Consider the following 24,667-nt stretch of genomic DNA (forward strand, 5'->3'; position numbering starts at 1 on the left):
TGCCAATACTACCATTATGACAATGATTACAAATCTACATAGTAAAAGATCTCCCATGGTTAATTTATGCATACATTGCAATATTTTTTTTCCTCTTGATACTTGAAAGGACACAATTACAGCTATCTACAGCTATCCACAACAGAAGATAAAAGAAAAAAAGAATAAACATCGGCATAAAAGGGCACTTTTATGGACATTTTCAAACACACAAAACAACACCACCCTCCTGCAACAAAGTTATTTTCTTCATTCGTAGTTAAACCTATTTTATTAAGACAAATACGGCAAAAGCCAACACCAGGATCACTGTGTTGGTATTAATTTTACTTAATTTTAAATCTTGGGCAAAAAGTTACCAAATGAGGAAGATATGTAAGGGGTCCACCACAAAACACAGCATAAGCTGCAGGTGCTACTAAACTATTTCTATTTTCAGTTTAGGGGGAAATGTTTAGAACAATTTTCATACTCTGAGTGGAGTAATTCTTGTTATGTACTATCACAAAATAGTAACATTTATTCCATGAAATCTAACCTTTCTTTTCCCGCAGTGTCCACTGCTCGACAATAGCTTGTGACCCCTACACAAATGTAACTCCCAAGATGACATTATGCTGCCACCTAGACAGAAGGCATGAATTACAAAAAATATTGGTGTAGTTCTCAGCAGTATGCCTGATACCTGAAGAAAAATACCTGCTAAATAAAACAGTTAATCTTCTGAAAAAAAAAAAATACCTTTTTAATTGAAAAAAATAAGATTAGTTTATTTGAAATTACATCCCCTAGTCTAATATATTAGGTAATTTGAAACTTTGGAAGGTAAGCTCTCCCACAGACTTGCCGAAACTAGAACACAGAGCTCCAAGGCAGTGGCAGAACCTAGATGTCCAGATTCAGGCAAATGCCCTCCCATGTTCTTGTTATTATAATTTTCCACAAACACAAATGTTTAATTTTCCAGTGCAAAACTCAAATAATAGTATATGAAAAAGCTTGTTTTGATTCCTCATTCTCTGAGGATTATAATATCATTAGGGAAATGGTGGCAAAAATTCAAGTAAATCTCAAGCAGAGAATGTACACGAAGTTTGGCCACACATTACCTAACCAGAGTGACTGGGTTAAACAGCATGCATGCTTCACTATCCAGTTTCATTTGTTGTACATCAATCTAGTAGAAATATTCAAAGAAGTGTCAGTGGTATTCAGTCACAAACCACTTTATTCAGCAGTGACTAAAAATCAGGACCAAAGTAACCATAGACATGCGTAGAACCAAATAATTAAGCTCTTGACTTCCTTCACTAGCCATTTTTAGGCTTGTAGACTATTTAGAGTCAAGAGCAAAGCAGATGTTTTGAGAATATAACTTTTGTTATTAAGCAATTCAAATTGCAGTTCAGGGCACAGGCCCTTTTACAAATCTAGTGCTAGACACCAATTCTTCTCTGATACATAAATAACTCCAGAAAGGACATGCACAGATACCACCAGAAAAAGAAAAGGAACACAGAACTAAAGCGCAGGATTCCTCAGATTTACTACAGATATCTGCTGTAAGCCTGCTATGTGAACTACACAAGTCAGTTCCTCTCACAGGCTGGCATTAGTCAAGTACTTAATCAGATACCAAACTTGTCACAGGCAATTCATTTGAAGTTACACATGAAGAGTTTCAGCAGGATTCAGCATATTAAAAGATTTTCTTGTATTAATACTGTTTGATCCAAAATTCAGACTGCAACAGCAGCACAAATGAAAAATCTTGACCATCACTCTATTATTTTTCTTTTAAGCTCACCATCTTATAATCATATACACATGGCCATTCCTAAAGCCCAGAAAGGAAGGGAACACTGTTTATCTTTATTTAATTAAAGACACTTCTCACCTCCACTGCCCTGGCGACTTGTATGGGACAGCAAGCTCAAGCGCTTCTCTAATTGCAAAGCTTCATGAGCCAATCTTTCTTCTGAATAGGCTGGATTTGTACTTGGATCTTTAAAAGGAACATACAATAAATAAATAAAAAGAAGATGACAGGAAAATATATAAATAGAAATTTAAAAAGCATTCTTATGTTAGACACTCTATTCTTGTGTTACAGGAGATGGAAAATGCTGATCGGAAAATATATGGGACAATCTGCCTTCAAACACATCCTGGAGAAATGCTACATAACCAGTCATAATTTTAAATGTCAAAGACTTTTGGAAATTATACCCGATATCTGTAAGAGTTGCCACCAAGGACAGAACCCTGAAGAGCACAGCACTGGAGGAAATATCTACAGATCTAGAGGAGTTAAAAGCTAATACATGTATGTGACCTGTAAAATGTGTCCTGACTTCACCAAACTCACCAGGTATTTTATCACCAAGAAAGAAAGAATTTGTCATCCTACAAATTTATAAATCTAGTGAATAAAGTTAAAGTCATAGTGCTTAAAATATTTGATACCCTTACATTACAACTGATACAGATCACCTATTTGCAAAGACATTGTTTTAAAGGTTGATGTTCAGAACATCACTGAGTTCAGAAGTCAGAGGAGAAGCAGTGTGGTGAGCGTGTTCCTGTTCAATACAAGATAAGATAAAACGATAAAAAAACAATACTAAGATATGCTGCAGGGGATTTTCTCTATTCATTTTAGTGTATTTGCCATTCCAGCTAAAATTGCTTCACTGCAGAAGGCTCTTTCCATTCCAACAGAAAGACCAGAAGTTACACAGAATGTGGGAGAACTTTCATCAGAAAAACAGACCAGTTTCCTCTAAACCACTTGGTTTGCAACTAGGCGTAGAAACAAAACCAGATGTCAAAAGTAATCATAGCCATCATCCCAAGAGAAATCTTGCAGATTTCTTCAAACAGCACTAACAATTGTGTCATGTTCAGCAGTTGCAAAGGATATGGTCTGCTAACTTGCTCATCATCAGAAGTTTCAGAAGCCCTCAATTATCCAGGGAAAGGAATTAATGACAGATAAAGCAGATTAGCTTCCTCACAGCTGTGGCTCTTGTATATTTGATCAACTTTGAAATAACAGCACACCACAAAAACATTTAATCACTGAATCATTTAATAAGGGGAAAAGGAAGAAAATGGCTACACATTGCTATGGTTGAGTTAGTAAAAGAAAAAAAAAAATAGTTGAAATGATGAAAGGACAGTTTCCTTTTCAGCCCAGGTCTTTCCATTTCTAATGATTTGGGTTTGATGTTGTCAACACAAAAGTCAAAGCAAGCTCATAGTCAGGGGAAGTGGCTTTTCCAGATGAGCTGAGGCTCCATACAAGTGCCTACATCACAAATTCTTTCTCCTCTGTGACCCCATTCACACTTTCTGACCTGTCCTGGACAGACGGGACTGCATCACAGTAGCAAAAGTGACAATGCTGAACTTTCTTCTCCACGCAGAGGGATTTTCCATATTTAGCTATCTAGATGAGATTAGCGGAACAAGCCAGGCATACACACAGTCCTGCTATAACAGCATATGTTGGAAATCAAAGATGTTCTAACAGGGACAGGACAACAAGGCCTGTGACAGCCTGTGACAAACAAAGTGTGTGACCTCTGTTTCTCCCAGCTGAAACAGCACTTGAGATCAGTGTCTGACACCCTCCAAACCTACCTTTCAGAATAGAAAAGAGGACTGTTTTATATGTATTTTTTAATTATTATTTTGTTAGGTCTCCATTCCTATTTCCCCTGCAATACAACTCACATTAAGTACTGACTAGTTCAAACCTGCTTGAGTCACTGCTTACTCAAATGAAACCCCCAGTGCTTCCACATGGATCTCTGCCAAAGGCAGATCCGAGATTTGGCCACCAGCACCTATGGTGCAACTCAGACAGGTCTATGCAAGGATCTCCTCAGTGGCAAAATGCGTCACAGGCTACTGCTTGAGTCTGTTTTCAGATGTCCTCGGCTCCAGTTACTCTACTGTATGTAGCTAAATGCTCTCATGTCTAAAAAGGTTCAAAAAGGTTCCATGAGCACTTGGAACAGAAAGTTAGCGTAACAGACCCGCAAATGAGTCAAACCAGGATGCAACAGACACCAGTCCTTGCAACAACAAAGAACCATCAGTAGGAAAGATCTTTCCCCTTTCCTCACAAATTTGAGCGCTTGATGCATATTGATTTTCAGAATGTTACTAGAGCACATACACAGCTACAAGCTTTTTAATAACTGCTATCCCTATTGCAGAAGAAAAATGCATTATAACTGAAATTATATATAAAAAAAAAAAAAAAAAAAAAAAAAACTGGTCAAGAAATTGCTCCTGCAAAAATGGCCTTGAATAAAATACAAGATAGGGAGGTAGAAGGGAATTAGAAGTGAATCATTAAGCTCCACATTTCAGGTGCTCAACCGCTTCTTGAAACCAACTTCCTAATCAACTAATACACACCTACAGACACAGATCCCCTATGTATAAGACCCTCCTTGCCACATCACTCGTGAGATAGAAACTGCTATCTGAAAACTGGGTTCATACGTGCTCTGACCTCTCATTGCCCAGCCTTGGGGAAAAAGGGTTATAAGAACCCTTTTTCAGCAAGCACTAGAAGACATCTAGAGAAACCAATTCTAAGCCTACCATGTGTACATAGACCTAAACTCTTAGGCAGATACTATTAGCAGTAGTTTGTCAGTTTTACTGCAGTCTTTGTTTCACATTTAACCTTGAAGTTCTCTGCTAATAAGCAGGACTTCTATAGAAAACACACAAAATACCATTTCCCAGGAGTGCAGTCTTACACCAGAATTTTTGATTATAGACCACCTATCGGTCACCAGGAGGTTTTATTACAACATAAGTCTAAGGTCTGAAGTCACTGGCAGCCACCCAGAATAACCTATGCTCTCCTGCTGTATCAACCTACAAATTAGGTTAAGAAGAAAATAAATAAATAAATAAATAAAAAGTGTTTTTTTTTTCACTCAACAGTTGTACCTCAAAACTCCTAAGTAACTGTGGAATAATTTGCCATATTACTAACTCAGGAGGACAGCAGCAGCATGACCTGTACTGAGGCAGCTGTCCAAGGAAGTTCAGGCAGCTTCTGCCCACACAACATCCTACAGCAGTTCCAACAACTCAGAGCAATTTGGTACCTTCATTTCCCAAACTCTAGGCAAATGTATCCTATAATGTTATTTACTCCCATGGAATCTAGGCAATTAGATTCGCTCAAGTTCTTCAGTTACAAAAGTGCTTTATCATTTCCCAACCAGAAACGGTTTCCTTGCTATAAAGAAAAATCTTTTGTCTGAGGCAGTCACCAAAAGTTTTTTAAACCCTGCTTTGGGGCAAAGAGGAAAGGATTACATCAAATTTGGCTGGACTAAAAATGTCTCTGATGGAGATTTTATTTTTATATTATGTTGGTGGTTATTCATTAGAGCCACATTAGCTGCTCATTGTGGGAGATTTTGAATACTTTGGTAATACACAAATAAATTGTCATTGTAATTCAAAGCTCCAAGGTTGTTTGGTAAGCACCTGCCAGGAAGAATGCATCATATCATGTTAAGTCAGCAGCTACTTAAGATATTTTTGATTATATGCATCCTTAAAATGCAACTGGTTAATTACTTTGCTAAACAAAGTTAGATAAATTAGGCTGAACATCTGTCCTTTCCTCCTTTGTAACTGCAGTCATATTTGCAAATCAGGCCTGGCCCCTCACCTTCATGCTAACATCTCCACACCCTGTAAGATGTCTGGATGAATGCAAAGATGTCCTAAAAGTTTGAGGAGGATCCACTTGGTACAGATAACTGCAGAAGGCAGCCACAGAGCTGTCTTGCAATGGTCAAAGGTGTATCAAGCTTCAACAAAAAGAAAGAGCATCAGATAGATCCTCAGCAAGCAGCACTGTACATTCTCAGTCAGTCACAAAGCATCCTGAAAAAGCTTCCAAAATTAAAAGAGAGCATCAAGACTATCAACATTACACTTGGAGTCTCTCCAGCCTGCAAGACTAGGCTGTCCCTTAGCCTTAGCCAGGTTTACAGGGTACAGATCTGTCTCATGCAACAAAGAAGGATATCACCAGTAGATGGTTGGCCCTTTGCTGTGTTCATCTTTGGAATTAAAGATGACTCTTGTTAGTGAAAAGAAGGAATTCAACACACACCTGATAAGCAAACAGTTCTCAGATAACATGCGTGAAAATTCAGTATAGATTACAAACCATGCCATCAGTGACTCAGTACTTTGTCAATACCTAGACTTCTGTCAAGACAAGAACAAAAAATTCTCTGGCCTGGTTTACTAAATATCCTCTCAAGGGAAAAAAAAAAAAAAAAAAAAAGGACTGTGCATGTAGCCAATTACAGCAATTATATCAGCCAGCAGCTGGGGAAAAATAAGCAGTCCAAAGACCTCCTGTCACTCAATTAAATCCTTTATTAAAATATTACACTGCCTAAAACCATCTACAGATACATACACTACCTTTGGATTTCCACTCAATGTCATGTCTTAAAACATGAGACCTTGTTACACAGCCTTTAACAAATCAACTGCATTTTGGTATGCTTCTTCTAAATTGGTGGGCTTCCAAAATAAGCACTATACAGTGGTAAACTGTAAAAGAGCTAACATTCTTTTCATTTTCTATTTTATTTTGTATGTACACATAACAGAATTATTTTTATCATGATAATATTCCCATTCACTTGCTATGCATTTCAAAAAAAAAAATAAAAAATAAAAAATTACAGAGCAATTCAGGTTGGGAGGGATCAAAGGAGTTCTCCAGTCCAACCTGCTGCTCAAAGCAAGGTCAGTTATGAAATGTCAGACCAGATTTTGCGACTTGCTATAGAGTCAGTCAAGTTTATGAGTTCCACTCCACAACATTTTCATTTACTATATATTTTACAGATGACATACATACACACAATAATCAAATGCATCTATATAAGAATACCAAGCTTTTAAAGAGATAGGGTGTATTTTTTAAAATTGCAATCCCAAAATGAAGATGTGAATATAGTACTTGATCAAATTTCCTTTGCACATGCAGTGTACATGTATATCTTTATATACTTTAGTGCTCCATTTAACTACAGTTAAATGAGGTGTTTGTACATAAGGAGCCACTGGTGTCATTCATTACCCTTTTCAAATGGCAGACTAAGCAAATGCTGACTGTATAATTATATTTGTCAGGCATGTATTGGAACCCAAGAACACTGTCAATATGACTTTTTTTTTCACCATGTTTTTTCTACATAAGATTGGTTTTGTGTCTTTGCCTTTCTTGGGAATCCCTAATAGTTATTCAAGCGTATTTCATGTTTAAATTGGAGAGGTACAGCCAAAAGCAAGAAGCTGGCAAACTGTGGAAAAAGCTGCTACCTATGAAAGCTTTTAAGCAAAATAAATTATAGAAAAACAGAACATTGCATATATAAAGCACAGTCAAGGGTGTGCAGCACTTCACGCTGCAGTAAATATGAATAATATTGATGGTTTTTGGTAAAATCCTCAGTTTGTGGATTTTTATCTAGTTATCTGAGGTGTGCAGATGACTAATTTATTTACCATATCCCTTTCAAAAGGTTGCATGCATTCCAGTACTCTTACCAGATACAGTATGCAGCTGGTAGAGACTTGACCTTTTCAAGCAATACAGCAGGTTTTGTGCAGCAGCATACTTGATAAGTGAGGTTATTTTATGGATGAATCACTAGTATCGTATATGTGTACGTGCATTGAACAGGTCTGTGTAAGCTTCTGAATGGGACAATAAATGGAGGAGAACATGAAAAATAAAAAGTTTCTACGAAGGAGAAGGTATAACATGGGTAACAAAAAAATGGAAGAGACAAGGTTAGAGATACCGTAAAATAACAGATGGACCAAAGTAGCTTGGAAAGGGGCCACAGAGGAGTATGCAAGAACATGAGCGCAGTTCTCTACAGAACACTGGTCTCGTCTTGACCAAGGAAACAAACTGAAATCCAGTGGCTGACTACATCTCAGTGGCAGGTCTATCAAGCCAAGAAGACAAATGAAACAGACCCCAAAAAAGAGGTTGCACAAATCACCAACTCATCCTCAGGATTTTCCACATCCACTGGATGTGCTCACTGAGATCAGAATGCTTGAAGGAGGGAAAGGAATGTGGTATGTAACTATGTATAACAATGTACAAACGATAACTGAATTGATAATTAAGATGCAAAAGCAAATTTACTTCCACATATCCAGAAAAAAACATTTTTCAAATAATGTGCCATCATTAAAAAAAAAATAGTAATAATAAATTTAAATGAAAAAGTCATTGTAAGCATAACTTTTCTGGATATCCGTTTTTGTTAAATGAAAGATTTAGGGAAAGTTTTAGAAATACCGAAAATACGCATTAGATGGCAAAGCTTTAAGTATTAGCACTGTTTTAGGGGGAGTGAAGCGGGTTGATTGTTTTTTTGGTGGTTGTGGTTTGTTTTTTAACCACTCCTCTTAGTTCAATGTAAACACACATCATCATATAAGAAGAACGAGATCTCATTGCCTACTATGCCACTTGGTTGTTTAATGTACCTTGCTGTTACAATAATGGGAAGAAGAGAAAATCAACCTTGTGGCTACTTTGTTTACCTTAACTAACTTTTTGCAGTTTATTTTCACAAGTTTCGTATCCAGACCTAACATTTTCCATCATACTTCCTTCCTGAAATTGATTATCTTACAACAGTGATACAACCTTGTAAAACACCTATTAAATGTCTAACACTTAAACAGAAACTTTAAATATTTCCTATACATCCTGCCTTGTCCTTCACCATTCTTTCAGCCTATTCCCACTATATCACATTGCCAATACACAGATATTTTTCTGCAATCTTATTTCCACACATTTGCCCTGTTTGACAGGGTAATTCCAACTCAACACTGTATTTTTTTCATCTGCTGAAGTCAAAAGGCAACAGGGCTTACTGTGATTCTAATTTTCTTTCCAACCGTTACAGTACATGCAGCATTTACCATGAAATAAGAAAATGAATTTAATCCTTGCACATCAGAAAAAAAAGCTGCAAAACTGAAACTGATAGAGGCCTGACAAAACTTAAGGTTGGCAAGACTTTTCTAAGTGTTCGGGATGAACTCAAAATACCCCAGAAGTTAGTTTTCCAGGTTTCAGTTCACTAAACTATCAAAATAGTAATTCTGACATGGAACCAAGTTGCACTGTGCAAGTTTAAAACTAAAGGTTAGGAATCCTCACAACTCAAACTGCTATATTTTAGAACCTTTAAAAAAGAGAAGGCTAAAGATAGCAATATCAACAGAAATCTGAATGAGCCAGAGCAACAGGGTGAAACTGGGTACATTCAACTGATACATCTGTACTGTGACATTTCAGAATGAAAAATGCTTTGCACTTTCTGCACCCTTAGTGTCTGCAAGCTGTTCTTACAATCAGAGCAGTAAGTGCTAGACATGGCAAGTTCCTACTTTGCTCGGTCACGCTGTACTTCCTATATTAACCTGGTAGGACTGGACGCAAACCAAAAGGGCCTTTCGTCGGGGAGATGCCACGGACGATACAGTCGAACAGAAAGCTGATCTGCTCCCCTTCAGCACAAGAAAGGAAAAAAACACCGGCCCCTGCAAGAAAGCACAACATAAATGCGTGTTTTTTCACCTGGATACATCAGAAATATATTTAGCTGAAGCTATTTATAACATAGCAATCAAAACCATATAAAATGCAAGCCATGAAAAGAAATCAACAGGACATTCTGCAAACAGAAAACCAAAAATGGGTCAGCATACACAGTATGTCATGAAAATACACATAAATTCAACAGCTAATTAATCATTTAAGCTGCTTTTCTGCAACGCAGACAGTTAGAGTAATGCCAAAACGCAAACCATATGCTCTACAGCTGTCTGGGTCTTTTACTCTCAGTTACCCCTAGAATTCTGTAGATCCAATCTTAGCTATGTAAGTGTCAGAGATACTGAAAGTGTTAAAGCAAAATGAACCAGGTTAATTCTATTTTTACTCAATTATATCAAAGAATAGTGTTTTATATCCTATATTGATCGGGATTTTGTTATATTGCTGCATTATATTATATTTTTTTCTACTTGTTAGAACAACCTAGACTAAGTCCTATGTGCCTATTATTAACAGAACGTAACACGACTCCACAGGTTGTCATCAGATCTTTACCCTTCGCTCTATTCTGATATTTTGCTTTCCATTCATTAAGAATAGCCCCAAGCAAAATTAGAATGAGAATCACTAAATAAACAAACAAGTTCTGAGCTGCATGATATATAGCTACGCGAACAAGACACGAGACTAAAAATGCTCCACAGAACATTTTGTTTGAGAACCATCAGCCCGAATCGTACTCACATCAGAGAAGAAGTGTAGCTGGCCTTCTTGATGATCTGAAAACATTAGGCAAAATACCCTCCACCCCAGTAAGCAGTGAAATTAGCATATAGATTTTTAAAAAGTGCTGCCAGTTCACCAGAACCTAGCACACTAGAAAACCAGAAATCAAATCTTAGTCCTGCAAAGAATTTTATGTATTACTCTCATAGGGGCTTGGGTCATTAATTTGGGTATAGGTTTGGCTTTGATATATTTCTCTAGCCTTTTCTGAGTTGCATGGATATTTTTGTCAATTTTACTTAAAGCAGCAGCACCGGTCTTGACCAGAACACTTCCACGCCCACCACTTTCCACACATATCCCTAGTCTATCCAAGAGGATCCACATTTCACTTGAGCAATGGATATGCTTTTGATTGCTTGACAAAGAGCTATTGGATTCAAATAAAGGTGATAATAAAACATAGACCACAAAGTATTTTAGGAAATTAGATATAGCCAGCAAGGAGTAAAGGACTACTCCAGGAAAAAGCGATTTCTGGTTCACAATTGTGTCATTCCTAGTTTTTGTCACATCTGAGTCTCTGCCTGCTTTGTTTTAATCTGTTCAAGACTAGGGTGCTTCTTCTAATTTGCAGCATCTTCTAATTTGCTATATCACACCATCATATATGTTCCTCTCCAGATCTTACTGATCAACACTTTTTTAGTTGAAACAAAGAAATCCTGCTCCTGGTCCGGTTTATTTCATTTGGCAAACTGCTATAAACACAACTGGAATTAGAATTCATTTGCTGGTACTCATTCAGACATACTAGAGAATTGGCTTGCCAACATTTCCAGAGTATAAGGTCTGAAACATTACTTGAGACTCAAGTTAGACAAATATTAAAACACGAAGCTATGTTTAAGCAACTGAATTAAGACTGACACACACACTGGCTCATGAAATATAAGCCAGAGTAAATCCTACTTTACATTTTTGATACTGTTTTTTTTTTGTTTGTTTTGTTTTGTTTTTTAAGCTATTTGTCCTGCACTTTCTCACAGCACATATACACGCAATGGCTTCAGTATCAAAAACCATCTAGGAGATTACAACACTATCCATGCAGTCTGACAGGTGTGAAAGTTTCAGGTGGTGACTCACACACAGTTTTGTCTCACTTCCCCCTCTTCAAGAGATGACCAAGAATCAAAGAATTCTGTATTAGAAAGAGTTGGGTGCAAAGTATGCATTCAGAAACTTGAAATTCAGCTCTTGATCTGTGCTCCTTCCCCCATTGAGTAAAAATCAGTTTGCCTCATCTTAAAGGGTATGACTCTTCCCCTGTGAATCATGTCTATGCCAAAGGACATGCCTTTCTTGAGGAAGTGAAGTGGCACAAGGCTTTGCTAAACATGACCTTCTCATCCCATTCACAATAAGTAGACAGGGTATGGAGACAACATAACAGAGAACGTTCATACCTAAAGCACGGTGATGGACTATGTGGCCTAATATCTCAGAAGAATCCTACACATCCATGTTACCACTCAGGAAAAGAAGATAGCTCCAATATTTCTGCAAAAAAAAAATTTCATCTGGACTGCTTGTTCTTGTATCACTATTGTTAAGAAGAGTGCTTCTTAAACTCCTGGGAGGCTCTACAAGCCTGTAGCTTTAAACAAAAAAAGTAAATGTGTGCAGAAATTTACTTCTGTATGAATTGGCTACTTAATTCAAGGCATAATTTCTATGGAGAACTAATACACATTTGGAAATTCCAAAAACAAATCTGAATGCCTTTATATAAGTTGTGCAAGCAGTGTATACACATGCCTAGCCCAGGGGTTCAAATCCAATATATGCACATATCCGTCATTTCTTTACAGATTTCATTATTCACTTGATCACCGTAACTGCTGATCAACTCGCACGAGATACGTTTTATTTCTTGTTTTGTTAGACAGAACTAGGAGAGAAGAAGCTAAGGAGTCCTTGCAAAATACATCAGGTGAGATGAATGACTAGGTAAGGTTCAAAGAAGTTATGTTCTGAAAACATACATAAAAGCCAGCAATTACATTTGTTCTCCACTTTCTTGTGAAAGTTGTGAAATTCACTACTGGAAATTACACATCTCAGCCATGTGCTGGAACAGATTTGGTTCACAAGCATTTGGAAGCTGAGGAATATGTGGTATGCATCACTGTAATGCCATGCAGCTGTTTGCTAGACTGAAGAGCACTCTCTCCCTTTCCCCCCCCCCTTCCTCCCTCGGGTAAGAGACTCAGTGAAAGAAGTTGCTTGAATTCACTAAGAGTTTCCTACCATGTTATGCTATTTTGTACCACAATTATTATGCTTTTTGTTCCTTTGAATGGGTACAGGCAGGGGACAAGATGCAAAAACATCTGGCCATGGCAATCAAAGGTTTGTAACTATGCCAGGTATCAAGACAGACACTTCTAAAGAAAAAAAAATAAATATTAATATCATGCACAAAAATATAGTAGGACCCTTTTCAAAATACTTTGTAATTTTGGTGGCCGGCAGCCAAAGATTAATTCATACTAAAAAAAACAGGTACACTGGAGAGCTACTGACTAGCTGCTGCATCTTACAGGGAAGACAGCTGGGCTTACTTAGCCTAGCAAAAGAGACACAGAGCATAAATAAAGGCTCTAAAAATGTCCTAAGAGGTAAGCATCAGAGAGAACGAGAACATGATGCTAAAGGACAATGACAGTACAACAATCTTGGATATAAGAACAAAAAATTAGGCTGGAAAATTTTTAAAAAGAATTTATAAGACCATGGATATAAATGGATCTACAAGACTCAAGACCACATTCTAGCCTAATGCACACTTTGACGCATTTTAAAGGATTAGAGAGTCACAACAACGTCAGTGTTCAAAACAGCAATGGACCTTCAGAAACAGTCAGGAGCCACTCAGAAATCACATTCGTTATTTGGGTATGCCTCACCACAACTTCAAACAGCATTTTAATTAAGGGTATATCAAGAAATGCAGAATACCTCCCTGAAACCAGAAAAGTTTCCCTTGAAAGATAAGGTATCTTATTTGTTCCTTTTTTCACCTGCAACATTTTGACTCAATTTCTGGGGAATACTCCCAATTTACAGTAGTGTAAAAAGAAAGAAAGAAAAAAAACACTCACAGAATATTCCATTCTTTAAAAGCAGCACCCAGAAATTAGGGTAAGATTAAAGGATAGAGGGAGGCTGGGGAAAAAAACAGCATAACATAGGTAATTTAGTGCTTCAAGCTCCTGGAGCAAATCCATCACCAATAGCTTCACATTTGCATCATCCATCCACATTTCATACCAGACATTCTTTACACAGCTGGCATCCTGGCCTATGAAGCGAACCATTTAGGTTTTCTGCAATGCGGAAATAAGATACAGCCGCAATCAATGAGCCCAAATCAGCTGAAATTCTTGGAGCACAGCAACTGTATCAAATCCAGAACTACTTACAGAAGATATGCCACAATTAAACTAAATAATGTAAATGGAGAGCTATTTATATATCCTATTAATTTGGGGCTTTCTTACACAACCAAGCTTTAAGTTTGGGAGCAGCGACCAGAATACGGGATCTGTCCCTGTAGCTGTGCTCCCAATTGCAAGGATACAGAAGCATACTGCACTTTTCTCTTCTAATCCCAGGGAGACACCTTCCAGGCCCCGTACTGAGCCTAGACCCTTCTTTCTGCAAGCACCAGTTTCTCCTCAGCAGGAAGAAACCAAATATTTGAAGCCCTGAAGGAAACCAGGAACTGAGGTTTCCCACTCCATAGTAGTATTGTGACCAGAAGAGACACACAGAGCAACGCAACCACCACCACTTCAACTTTTCTAGAGATGTTTCAGTGTCCTCTCCAGTAAGGCAACTGACAGAGGGAAAAAAAAAAAAAAAAAAAAAAAAAAAAAAAAAAAGATTCCATGTTTGTTTGGTTATTATCATTTTAATGCTCACCTAGGGACCCAGAACATCTTCACTCCCACCTCCCAGAATTAGTCTGCAGGAGCAGAATTTAGCCTGTTCATTGACCCTGAATCTACTTGGAAGAACCCCAAGGTACGCAGTCCTGGAGAGAAAATGGATCCAGGAGAGCTGACTGATTCCAGCTGACTGAGCAACTAGAAGGGTGTCTACAAGTGTATTAGCAGAAAAGGGAAAACTAGGCCAGGCTTCAGCCTACTGCTGAATGGGGTGGTGGACCTGGTGACAAAGGACATGAAAAAGACTAAAATGTTCAACGTAAGTAAAGTAAATGAAAGTCCCTGTATGTTAGTAATGCTGTAATATGTGCTTGCATTTGCTACCTAATCCAATAAGAAGACTGAAACAGTTATTCCTTAGATGCTGTAATGAAAATGAAATACAAACTGAAGGTCATCTATATTCACATCTTTGGTATCACAAACACGGTTTGTATTACTTACTCCTCTAACTTTATTTGGAGAAATACACATCTTTAACAACATCACGAGTGATGCATAGAATTATAGGGTGATATACTATTAATCTAATATATTCCATTCCAGTTATAAATACAGATTATAACAGTACATGGCCAATAACACAGACCCACTCAATTTCATTACAAAAAAATCAAAGGAAGAGAAAAGTTGTTTGTTTTTTAAACTGAGGTAGATCCTATCAAAATGTACCTTCTTCCTTTATGCTAATATCAAGTGCCGTATTGCTGAATACTCAGAATTGAGTTGTCATCAAAACAGTTACTATGGAGATGCTATACTCAGATTTCTGGACACAGGCAACCCTCCAACAGCAAATATAAAACAAACACATGATTTGGGTAAGCTGTACAACCAAGGAGCACATATTGCGTGCCTCAAAGCAAGGCTCTAGAGGACCTCCTAGAAAGCTGTTATAGATATACCTTCAAGCAAACAAGAGTCCAGCAGGCAGGAGAGTGGCTCAGCCATCTAACTTTTTGTTACTTACCTCCCGCAGACCGCCTTCTTTGCCGATCTGCAGTGCCCGTAAGGCCACACTGGTTACCAAAGGAGTATCAGTGGTACCCACATCCTCCGGGAATCTTGGCAGGGAACAAGGTCTTGTACTAGAGGCACTTGCTTACTCATCCACCACTCCTGACAGCACTGTGTTCATAAACCCAGCCTCACCCTGTGCACATCCTTGCAATCCTGTTGCATGCTGAGATGGTCTGACTGTACCAGCAAACACCATGGCAGCAATTTCCTGACTAGTTGCAAGGTAACCAGCACACATAAGTGTTCAAATAGCGAACCACACATTTCACAGATTTGGTTCAGGCAGCCACTAAAGAAAGATACTACCACACAAGATAGGTGATAAATAAGTCAGCACATGCTGTTTTGATCTGCAAATACCCCTTAGTTTAATCCTTTAAAGAATGAAAGCCAGAACTGACGTTGTATCCATTCATCAACATTAAAATAAAAATCACACATTAAGGATAGGTAAATGTCTATTTTCTATACCCTATCACAACGTCCCTCTCAAAACTATAGTATATCCAACAAACGGACTCTTCAGGAATGTGTGGGGAAAATTCTTTTTCAGTTGGTGCTGAACATTCCTTCTGGAAAAAGCATGAAAGAAAAAAAGCCAATTGTGGGGGTTTTGTTCAGTTATTTTTTTTAAATGAGAACCTCAGTCCCAACATCCATCATTGTCTTCTGCTGGTCATTTCTACTTTTGGGTAGCTCTCAATATTATTTTGTCTTCTTCCATATTTTAATGAAAGTCTGCATAAAACATGTGTGGGATCCACAGGTATTCTATTTGCCATCAATTACGTGCTCCAAAAATTAAGCCATTAATTGAAGCCCTTATTAGTAAGAAATTACTGTCTTCTTTCTCTGAGGCACCTACTTTAGGATTTAAGGGAAAAACTGAATTTAACATACCACAGAAGGTACTGCTCTACCTTCTACTCCCTAAAAATTACAGATGCTCTACTTCCCTAGAGAGCCTCAGGACTACAAATTACCCTTGTAGTTAAGTTTTATATTCTCTCATTGGACGAATTACATAAATTACACAGATTATACAAGTTACCAATCCATTGCTAATCTTACTTAAAGATTGCTTAGCATTTTTTTTTCAGCTGCCTATACTTTTTAAATATAAGTTTTCCACAGTTAAATGATCTTAGGTTTTATTAGTTCAAAACCTACTACTCTAAAAAGTACAGCAGTGTAAAAAAAATAAAAAATAATAAAAAAAAAAAAAAAAAGAACCACACTGTTTCAATTTTGGAAAGTTCTTCCCATAAGCATTCTGAATGCTTAGTTGAAGATTTTCTATTTTCAGTTAAGAATTCAAAAAGCAGACCCAAATTATGTCTGCACAGAAGTGCACACATTTAAATGCGAGCTGGAGTTCTAGTAAAATGGTACTTGCATACAGAGAAGCAAATGCTTTATTCTGCCTGGAAGAAAGCCTGTTCAAACCAAAACTGCAGGTGTTGGCAGATGTACACTAATTGCAGTTGACACAGGCTAAACTTGAATCTGCAGAATCACAAGAGAGGAAAAAGGTGACTGTGCTAACTTCCCCTTATACTTTATAACCAGTCATCTAGCTGACAGCCTGAACCATGCCACTGGGAAACAAGACACTCGTGTTCCTGTTCCCACACCTTTTAACTGAAATACAATAACCTTAACAAAAAAGCAGATTTGTTTCCTTACCAGCTGTACCTACAACCCATTCCTTCAGACACTGGAAACCCCTCTTCAACCCCAACATCTACATTAGGCAGGGAAAGATTTGAAGTAGAGTCTTCTGCATTACAAGAACTGTCCTAAATCAGAAATCAGGGTATGACCATTCAGTCCATACTAACCACCTCTGTAACTCAGCTCTATTTTTCAACAAAGCAAATAACTCTCACTGTTGTAAAGTGGACAAAACTATTCCCCTTTCCTACACAAATTTTGCTAGAAGTACCAAAGAATAATATTTTTGGATTTCAATCAACTTGGAAACTTTATGTGTTTGTTCGTGTGTTTTTTTTTTTTTTTTTTAATTTTAGTAATTGAAGAAATCAGTTATTTTCACATTGTATTATGCAGAAGTCACACAACTTCACATCCAGTTTGGCAATATGCACATCCATTTGCACTCAAAGATCATCAATATAGCACAGTTTTAAATTCTGCTTTGGAAGTTAAAATCTGAGGTTTTTAACTGATGTATACGATATATCTACTGCATTAACCATCTTTTCTTTTCAGCTCTTCTGTTTGTTTGCATTTTAGCTGAAGTGGTAATGTAAAAAGTCCCAAACAAGACGCTAGAACAAGACATTTCTCTCCATCTTCAGCTTGCTTGCTTTCATTTTGAACCCATGAATGCTATGGTCCCATAGAGTGACAAAGCTGCTAACAAGCAGAAGTTTCTAACTTTTACGAACTATTTCTCTACTGGATTTAGGTATTAGCATTACACAAGCGCCTTGATTCTGCAGGTAACCTCAAAGCTTCAGCGTCATTTTCCCTCTGCTGGCAACAGAATCAATTATAATTTAATAATCTCAACATTAAACCATTTTGCCTCATCTCTTGGATGACACAGGTCTTAAAATTTCACTACTTTATTCTTGCTCTGAGTCTACCAGCAACAACTGACAAAACATCTTCTGGAGAGCCACACAGCAATGTTCAGCCACAACTCCACGTGGTCACGTTTCTACTGAATACCAGGGTTGAGGCCAGCAGAAACCTACTTACTAGAACGGAACCTCTGACATGAAGCTGACTGTATGACAAAGCTACAGAGCTGGTGCCACAAACTCCACATTGACAAAATAAGCATTTGCATTTCCACAAAAAGGTTGCGAACAACGTTTAGAAGACAGGGCCATTTGTACTTACAGAAGCCGCACCTGGTACCCCCTTCAAAGATGAATCCATTTGGGACAGCTCCGTATCGGCGCAGGTCTGAGAGTTTCCATTGCCCCATGACGCTAGGAGGGAGGTCTTTGGCAAGGACGAGGATGTCATTGCAGAAGTGCAGGGTAGCAGGCCCACTCTCAAGTTTAGTGCCAGGTGCTACAAAAACTTGAAATCTATGAACTATCAAATAAGGAAGAAAAAAATTACTACAGAAAATATAAGTAAGGTACTGTGATTTATGTAACAAGTCATTCTGTTCAGCTGTAGACTGATCCCTGCCCACACCACCAGGCTCTCACACAGGGATTCTAGGTAGAGCCTGAACAACCCCACGTGTGTAGCTATAAGCTCATTATTCTATGTTATGTCAATTTAGTATAAGAAAACATATGTTGGCTTAATACTACAAAAGATTAAGCTGTAATGCTTCAACTTAATGCCGCATTAATTTATCCAAAGTCTAACAGAATAATCCCTACCTCAAATTAGTTATCCAGCCCATGCTTAAATCACACCTCTTCCATCAGTACAGGGATTTCTTTCTGTCTCCTCCTCCAAATGGCCCATGCCTAGCCTTTCCAACTTGTGTGCACACAGACACATAACACAGTGTCTGAACAGACCAAAAGTCAAGGCTCAAAGAAGCAGCAGTTCTAACCACAGCTCTGTCACTGATTCATTTGCAACCTTTAATAATCTGCTTTAATCCTTTCTGCACTTTGCCTTCCCTAGCAGGCAGTAAAAGGGGGAAAGTACATTTTCCCACCTTTGTGAATCTTTTGCAAGTTGGTGATGGTAGATGCCTGGATATTTCAAGTGATTAGAAAATTAAGTGATTCATAAGTAATGCACACTCTTAGAAGACAGTTAATTCTTCATGTTTCACTGTCTAAACTCCAGCAGAGTAGGGGAAGAGGTCAGACACCTATCTCATTCAAGTTTACAAACCTCAGGTTCAAATCCCAGCTCCTGTGTCCCCTACACTGCAATGGTCCTTACCTACAGCAGCAGCTGTTCTAGGCTGGTCTCCCATCTTCTCCAGAGTTGTTGCATTTTGAATAGTAAGCTATTGGGAGCACTTCAAAGGCTCAAATCTCACAGTGGAGATTCAAAGGGAACTATTTCAGTCAGCAAGCAACCAATTTTCAAACAATAGTTTTGACCACTACTCCCCCAGTTTCTTTCACTTTGTCATCAGACACACACACACAGACACACAAAATCTGTCTTGACACAGAGAAGCATCTGAAATGTTACATTTCCAGTCATATTTTCAGTAGAGCATTTATCAGGAATCACAAAGATTTAGATTGTGGTTATTCATCAAAGATCATGCAAACAGCTTCACTGCTATGACATCTAGAGGGTAATTTCCAGGTAGTCTGATTTCTTCCCTGCCTCTTGACCGTGTTTCTTCAAGCATCATGAATGTCAGCCAGGTCTGAGCCTTGCTTCTCATCTAAATAGTTGCTATATTCTTAGTTACCATCTTAGCTGTAGGTCAGCTCCTCATCCATGACATACATTTGCTAAATTCCCTAAGGCTCCAGCAGAATTAGCCACAAAGTCATTTGAGTGAAATGTGCAAGGAGCCAGAGATAGATCTAACTAACCACAGCTCTCCTTACAGCTTTGCCAGTGGTACTGCTGAGGAGCAAGTCAATAGTCACACAATGTCCCCTTTTGGGCACACAGTTATGTTATACAACCTATCTAAACATAAAATATGAAAGAGACACCAAAACCACCTTGATGACTGATGTTCTATTAAGTAATCTTTAATATAATTTGGACACCACTGCACAGTTAACTTCAGAGGTACTACACCAGCAATTAAAGCATAAGAGCAGAAGCATCAGCATAATTTCAGCCTCATAAAGGAAGAATGGACCATGATCAGACACGATCAGTTACAAAGTATCATAGCTGCCAAAAACGAAAAACTGCAACTAGTCTAGAGCACTGTTAGAAAGCAGCATACTCAATCTGAGCAAAGCCAAAGCAGAGGGCAAATCAAGTCTGGACATGAAGATTTTTCCATATGCTTTCTTGGTAAACTGTAATTTTTTCAAAAATTCTCCTCAGCCATCTACAACTCCTGCTCTAGGATAAAAAATCAACCATAAAATACCTAGCTCAATATGTCTGTGAGCAGAAGCTAATACTAAGGTTTTCATTTCCTTTAGCTATTTTTTTTTCTCTTCACAGCTATTCAGTGGCTCACAGTATGCTAACTTTCTCAGAATGAGCTGTAGACTTAAGCACTCTTCTCACACATGGCTTACACCTCACTCACTTAATTCCTCTGCTTTCTCTAATGCTGGTTCTTATATTCCCTTGAGCTGTCCTACAAATCACATCCACCTGACATGGGAAAAAAAGAGAAAACAATGGGAATTCCAGTGAACACTCCTTCCATTCTGTGGTCCTCATTCAAGAACAGCATCAGCTCTTTTCATTTTTTCCTCCCCTCTTGCTTCCCAGACTCTGAGGTCATCTGTCCACAGTCTATTTTCAGCATCCAGCTACTTTACTTCCAAGGCACACAAAGGCATCCTTACTAGTCTTTAAGGAAAAAAAAAAAAAAAAAAAAAAAAAAAAAGAACAAACAGTCGCCATCTTCTCTTTGTAGTCTGCACACTTTTCTCTTTCTGTCAACTCAAGCTAGATTCTGTTCTGTTTGACTTCTTTCACCTACCTGACCCAGCACAGGAAGATGGAACCCTGAAAAAGTTTTCCACACCCTGGTCTTTCCTCCTTCGCTTAAGTTTTTTGCAATTAACATTCTACAAATTATTGTCAATTCAACCAATCATGTTTGCTCCCTTTGTCATTTCTTCACCTCCACTCACACACTATCCCCACCTGTCCCTACTCCAGGGCTACATGTGAAACAATACCTTCACCCAATAGGCTCTAATCATCCCCTCATTCAGAGCATTAAAAAACACTTCTGCATTTCCTTCTATCACAGTCGTAACTCTCACACCCAGCTTGAGATCAAATATTCTCTCCATCCCAGAACTGCGCCAAAGCAAGTTCATGAAAACTAGACCACCCTTGTCAAATGCAAACTCCCCTCATGTACACGTACAGCCTATGCTGTACAGAGACCCCAAAACTTGTAAAGAAGTAGAACTAGTGCACAACACAGCTACATTGTCAATGTGCCCACTGCTGCAGCTATAACTGCCTATATTGTTCAGGGACTCCCTCTAACTTTTCTCGTGCAAGGCTTTATATCTGATAGTTCCAAGCATCCCTGTCTGTGATACTCTATATTTTATCAGTGTAAAATTCCCTGATCATCTTTGCAAAGCAACAAGTCTGTAACTACAACAGATGGCAAAGCATATGTAACAAACGATGATGACAGCTAATGAGCATCTCCTACACACCTACCCTCCTTTCCTAGATATGACTTAAAAAATATAAGACAGCTACTATGGATTACCAATGTTATCACTCTTTCTTCATCACTGTATATTTTAAGGCTGCTAACTACGAAATAATAATAATAATAGGATGTATAAGAATGAAGATAACTGGGAAGACCATGCCTAACAACATTTTTTATTGAGAGATGTCTCTTCCCACAAGGAGACACGAGCAGCAAAACAAAGGATCAGTGGCAGCACCTTTAGATAGGCTTGCTCAGAAAACTGGGAATGAACTAGCCAAATTCTAATCAGGACTCTCTTTCTCTTAATTCGGACCCCCTCTGAATCCTGTCATCAAAATCCCAAAGTAAATTATATTATCAGAAGTAGAGCTCTGATCACTTTGCTTCAAAGCTACACACTTTCAGTACCAAAGTGAAAAATGAAGTTGAATGCTCTCTCGGTTAAACAATGGGACTGGGCACTACTGTAATCACAACCTGTCAGAAGAGTTTAAGATTTAAGGAGAAGCACAGTCTCTTCACTCAGATGAGCAAGTCTTCTCCTTAACTATACTTTTTTATTTGCATTTTGTCTATGTTTTTCTTTGATTTTTTCCTGGGGGGAGGGGGTGGGAGGGAGGAAGAGGGGGGAGTATGAAAAGACAAAGGTTACCTTCCCCCAGACTGTAGCGGATTCGTACATCCCACGCATACATTGTTTCCTTGTTCTCAAATCCCAGCATCACAACTTGAGAGAGGCAGATGATTGCAAGCGTGTGATTCAAGCCCTCATAGGAGAGCCCAGGATCCAAGCCACAGATGTCTTCTAAGGTCATGCTGCTCCTCTCCTTATGCCCTTTCGCTCGCTCAGATTTATCCTTGTACACCAGCATGAGCAAACAGTCTAAAAGAAGCAAAACTGTCAGAGATGATGAGGCAAAACAGAACACAACACATTTCTTAGTACCCTGCTTCAATACAAAAGTGCTTTAGACAATTACAAGGTCAGTCTGATCAAGTCAATGCAAGACCTGTTTCCTTTTCCCACCCCTGCCCAGGTAGTTTGCAGTCCTCGTTTTCAGGGAGCAGACACCAAAGGCATGTTTCAAGGGTAATCTTCAGGCTCAGAAAAAGGAAGGCAAGTAAAAAGTCTTCCCAATTGTTTTTACTTTACAAAACACCAGTGGTTTTTCATATCGTCTCCTAAGTCTGGACGGGACCCACTCATTAATGCTGAACACTGGGAGTTATAGTATGACAGCTTTTCATGTTACGAACACCAAGGACTGAGAGGCTATTGTCAGCTATATTTCCATTAGAACATACTGAACCACAAATGAAATTCTTACAGTAGTTCACAGATTACTCAACTACTAAATGGTGAGCGGGCTGCACTGCCAGAGACTGTGTCAGCTCAGGTTTCCTAGTTAAATGTTACACAGTAGTCAATGCTAAATAATCATTATGTGCCACACCTTTATTTTTTTTTTTTTTTCATATTCACATGTGTCACCATTTGTTTTTAACCCCTTCTTAGAGGTGTTAATTACATAGCAACTGTGTAATCAAAGAAAGTAATTCAAGCATCACGGTGCCCTGGGAAAAGCACATTCCACAAGCAAACCCAAAAGACAAGAAAAAATTGAGAGCCCTCTTCAACCTTTTGCAGATGATAACAAGAGCATTCATCTTCCCCCAAGTCCCCTTCCTATTGCACAGCACTCAATTATAGCTGAAATTAACAGTAAATACCCAAGCTGCAGCATCCAGAGCTGCTGCTGACCTGCATACCACAAAGGAGGAAGCTCCCTGTGCACCATTTTATGAATGTTGGGGTGTGGTGCCCTGAGCCCTGGCAAGGTGCCCTGTGTCGCTCAGCTGGGCAAATCTCCAAAGAAGTGAAAAATGACTGAAAGACTGAAGCATCTGCTAACCCATGCGGAGCTCTGCGCACACTTCCAATTGTTTTCTTGCACCTGTTAGCAAAAACAGCTGCAAGCCCGATATTAAGCATTCTGCGATACAGTTGTGTGTCTGAAGGAAGAGCTACTGTGGTTTACAGACCAAGTAAAGCAAATCACTGGTTGTTTTCTGGTAGACCTGTCTACTTTTACTAGAACAGTATTTTTGGGGAATAAGCTATGGTGTCAGTAAGTTTTCAAAGAAGCCCCCTCATCTTCCCCTTATGTTTGGAATCCAGACCCATACTTACATGTCTCGATACTAACTTTTAGGATGTACAGATGCCTGTTTGTAGATAGAAGTTTAACAGATGCAGCCAAGATGTCTCTAAAATACTAACATATACCTGTAACAACCCACGCACCAGGGAGGTAGGTCTGAAGAGCTTCAGTTAGTAAAGAAACATCCGCTTTACCAGCAACAGCCTAGAAAAGGCTCCATAATCCATACTGAAACTATGCAGGTCCCCATTTTCTGAGTGCAAACAACAATTAACTCTAGAAATAATATTTTGGGGGCCAAACGCTTTCCCAATGAGAAAGAGACAGGAAAACCTGAAACTTACTTTTCCCTCTTCAACAGAAAATCATCAACTCTGAATAACGTTTTCAATTTTTCCCTTCAAAAACGTGGAAGAGAAGTTTTTAATCCGAGATGTCAGTTTATTTTTAAATCAAAACGATGCTTTATGTCAAAACACGGATCGAAAATAACTACAGAGCTCACCACGCCAGCCTTTTACAGCCACCCAGAAGAAATAACACACGCTTTAAACCACAACCACGCAACTACGCTCTGACAGGCCACCTTTCTCAAACGGGTTTTATTCAGCACCTGCCCCGAAACGCCCGGATCGGAGGGCGGTTTTGGGGTAGTTTCAGGAAAAACGGCCGGTTTCTTGCAGGACGTCTCCCGGCCTCACACACAGGGCGCCGGGACCGTCCCTGAGGGGGCTGCGGGCTCTGAGGGGGGCACTGCGACCCCTGAGGGGGGACTGCGAGCCCT

General features: G+C 38.7%; 1 protein-coding gene across 2 annotated transcripts in view; it reads right to left on the reverse strand.

Moving 5' to 3' along the window:
* The window catches only part of DOK7 (docking protein 7), a 64,900-nt gene that overhangs the window by 39,428 nt on the left and 805 nt on the right, over window positions 1-24,667 (reverse strand). The window contains exons 3-6 of one of the 2 annotated variants that reach the window (XM_082760023.1): window positions 22,374-22,619; window positions 18,298-18,498; window positions 9,529-9,648; window positions 1,898-2,005 (exon numbers count right to left, since the gene is read on the reverse strand). In XM_082760023.1, the coding sequence (XP_082616149.1) occupies window positions 1,898-2,005; window positions 9,529-9,648; window positions 18,298-18,498; window positions 22,374-22,619 (675 nt within the window). The remainder of the gene's footprint in view (window positions 1-1,897; window positions 2,006-9,528; window positions 9,649-18,297; window positions 18,499-22,373; window positions 22,620-24,667) is intronic. The other variant, XM_082760024.1, reaches the window with a different exon arrangement.

This window comes from Aythya marila (assembly GCF_965140915.1).
Source record: "Aythya marila genome assembly, chromosome: 4".
Classification (NCBI taxonomy): Eukaryota; Metazoa; Chordata; class Aves; order Anseriformes; family Anatidae; genus Aythya; species Aythya marila.